Source organism: Corvus brachyrhynchos, unplaced genomic scaffold (assembly GCF_000691975.1).
Source record: "Corvus brachyrhynchos isolate BGI_N302 unplaced genomic scaffold, ASM69197v1 scaffold255, whole genome shotgun sequence".
NCBI lineage: Eukaryota > Metazoa > Chordata > Aves > Passeriformes > Corvidae > Corvus > Corvus brachyrhynchos.
In genome coordinates this window covers 7,202,887-7,205,971 of record NW_008238358.1, presented here as the reverse complement: position 1 = coordinate 7,205,971, position 3,085 = coordinate 7,202,887, and the positions used below count along the sequence as shown (strand labels likewise).

The 3,085-nt window shown below is 33.2% G+C and overlaps 1 protein-coding gene across 4 annotated transcripts in view; it reads left to right on the top strand.

Annotated features, from left to right (window-relative positions):
* UBR3 (ubiquitin protein ligase E3 component n-recognin 3 (putative)) overlaps positions 1-2,697 on the top strand; it is a 95,776-nt gene extending 93,079 nt beyond the window's left edge. For all 4 annotated transcript variants that reach the window (XM_017735619.1, XM_008634774.2, XM_017735618.1 and 1 more), the window contains one exon: positions 258-2,697. In XM_017735619.1, coding sequence (XP_017591108.1) covers positions 258-375 — 118 coding nt within the window. In that variant the 3' untranslated portion in view covers positions 376-2,697. The remainder of the gene's footprint in view (positions 1-257) is intronic.
* Positions 2,698-3,085: the final 388 nt, after the last annotated feature.

Sequence of the window (3,085 nt, the reverse complement as noted above, 5' to 3'; positions counted from 1 at the left end):
CTACACATTACTGAGAAAACAAGTGATGGTTTCTGGATTCTGCTATCCAGTGTAAGGAAGGGAAGTCCCAGCAATTACCCTACCAGAAGCAAAACTGAAAACCCCTCACCAACAAAAAATGCAATAAAAATGCATGTTTACCCTGCAAAAAAAGTTGTATGAGTATCATGTATTGATTGTATAATGAAGCATCTTTCCATTTATTTGGCATTTTAACCATTTATTTTCTTCTTGTTCTCTTTTTTTTCCCTCCACAGGCGTGGTAAACCCCTATACATATGCAAGGAAAGATACAAAGTGCTTGAACAGCAGTGGGTGTCTCATACTTTTGATCATATCAATAAAAGATGGGGGCCACATTACAATGGCTTGTAAATCATCATCATCTGCACACCATATAACTGCTGTTACCATGAATGAATGCATCTTGACTGACAATAGCTTTAACTGAATGGGAGTTTAGCTCTTTGGCTCGGGCTGGAATTGGGTATGGGCATAAAAGGGAAATGGAACTTTGTCAACATGTGAAATCTGTGCAAAATGAGCTGTTGTTGCTACTAAAGAATGATACAATAATTGAAATTAAATCCTCAAAATGGTGTGAGCAATCTTATTGCACTCAGTAGTCTATTTTTGTTGTGTTTTTAAATCCCATTATTGTTAAGAAGCACAAATTTTACTTGGAGTTGTTTACAGGCTCCAGGGGTAGGTGTCTGGTTTTTATTTTTCTTTGCATGGAGTTGAGTTTTTAGCAACTTTTGCTGAAACGGTGTATATGTCTAGTACATCTATGAAGTATGTTGGATAAAATTTCTTTGCCTTTTTTGTGTTGGCTTGAGGTTTTTACTTGATAGGCATCTGTAATTAGGTCTGTAAAATGACTGTGAGACTGCATGGTAATAATTGGTCTGGAAGTTGAATTTTAAAGAGTATTTCACTTATAGAGGTCTATTGAAATATTTCAGGCATTACTGAAAACTTACATGTTCTCAGGAACTTCATTTTTTTTCTCCATAAGTAAGTGAAATAGCTGTAAATTATGTATCTTACTGCTCTTCATGTAATCCAGAACACACATTCTGTCTTCATTTTTTTTTCCAGGAAGGAGCTTTTCTTTTTTTCATATCAATTGAATAAATTGTTAGTGATAACATACAGAAATTGCTGTATATAGAGAATTTGTATGGTGCCCAACATAGCAGATCCCAGTTACAAGCATAACAACCACAAGCCTGCCTATCATTCCAAACCAGATGTATGTTTCAGAATTATTGGATTGGGAATGTGCAGGCTATTCTAAAAATCAAACACAATTTTGTATCTTTACTGTCTTTTCAGGAGGTTCCTCAATATTGTATTTGTTTAAAGTAATCACTGTTCTTTCTGATTGGTTTCCTAAAAAAGGAAAAATAAAGAAAATTCAACTGAGGTAGCCAAGATGAACTACCAGTGCATGTGCAGCCTCGCTGGATGAATGCCAAAACAGTTTATGCTTAGAGGGCTAAAAAATTCATGAGAACAGGCATGACTGGGCTAAAACCCATAGTGTAAGTAGATAGGAAAGATTATAGTCAAAATACTGGTATGTAATATATTGCTACTCTTGTTTTTCACAAGTGTTGGACATTTGTTGGCTATTTCATACAGTACTACCAAGCAGTTCCTGGTAGTTTTGACATCCACAGCTTGTGTGTAAAATAAAATTTATATGTGTAAAATAAAAACATCTTATGATAAAGCCACATATACAAAGAAAACAGTTCCCCAGTGGAAATAATTATATAGTGAAAAGTGTATAGGGGAAATAAAATGACTGTATAGCAATCAAGAACAGACCAATGGAAAAGTAAGTAAATACAATGACTTTTTCTGGATACCTGCAATTTGAAAAACCCTACAATAAAGGATACTGGTTTTTATAAATACATATAAATATATATATATATATATATATTTCAGAAGTATTACAGTACTTCCTGTAAGATTAGAATTACTCTGTTTCACCAACTAAATGGCTGTGTTTTTTCCAAAATATTACTTTTTTGATACTGTATTATAAGTTCTGCCTGTGATATTTTTGCATTGCTCATTAAGAATATCAGGCCATTTTGTAAGTGTGGTTAAAGAGCAAAAAGATTCTTTACATTGCCAGCATAACATTATTACAGGGCTCATGAACTCGAGTGATCTGTAGTTTGAAGCTCCAATGCTATATTTACAAGAGATAATGTGTCCAGAATTTGATTACTGTGTTTTATTTAAAACAGAATGTTCTCTGATTGTGCATATGGATGTGAAGTAAAACTATTAGCCTTAACTTTAACATTTGGGTATTTCATAGTGGTTATTGTAGTACTGGTGAATTAGTCACCAGTTGATTTAAAAACAACAAAAAATTACTGGGTTGAAAAATTGTACTTGAATATCCTTGCATGCTGCTAAACAAGAATTTTTATTTCCCCCGTAACTTTTTAAATCCTACTTTATTAAGCTAACCTTGAAAAATAACAGATCCAAACTAGAGTGGTGTGTGTGTATTACTCAAATGTTCTGGTGTGATATCCTGTATGAATGATCATTTAAGTACAGTACATTACTGTAGACTCTAAATCAATCTTTATCACACATCAGAAGAGTACAAAACTAGGAATACAGTAATTGCCATTGTAAGATATGTTAATAAAAGTCTACTGTCAATCTGTGTGTTCATGAAATTTTTTCTCTCTACCCCAATAATGTAAAATGACACTGAATTCCACCCAATAGCCAGGCCGTTCTTCAAATGTCAAAATCTTATGCATGCAAAGTACTTTGCATAGAGAGTAAGCCTGGTATGTATTTTGTTACTTACAGTCATGTATTTTGTAATACTAACTTGGATTATTTTACTCATAATTATAGCACTTAAAGTAGTGCTTAAAGTTTATTCCAGCTATTACAGCATTGCTGCTGCACACTGCTAAAGTTAAATTGCTGAGCTGAGAAACTACTTCGAGAAAACTGCTTGATCTTTTCTGTCAAGTCTGTTTCTGGAATAACTATTACTTCAATTTGATGAATGTAATATTTATGTACTAAGTTTTTT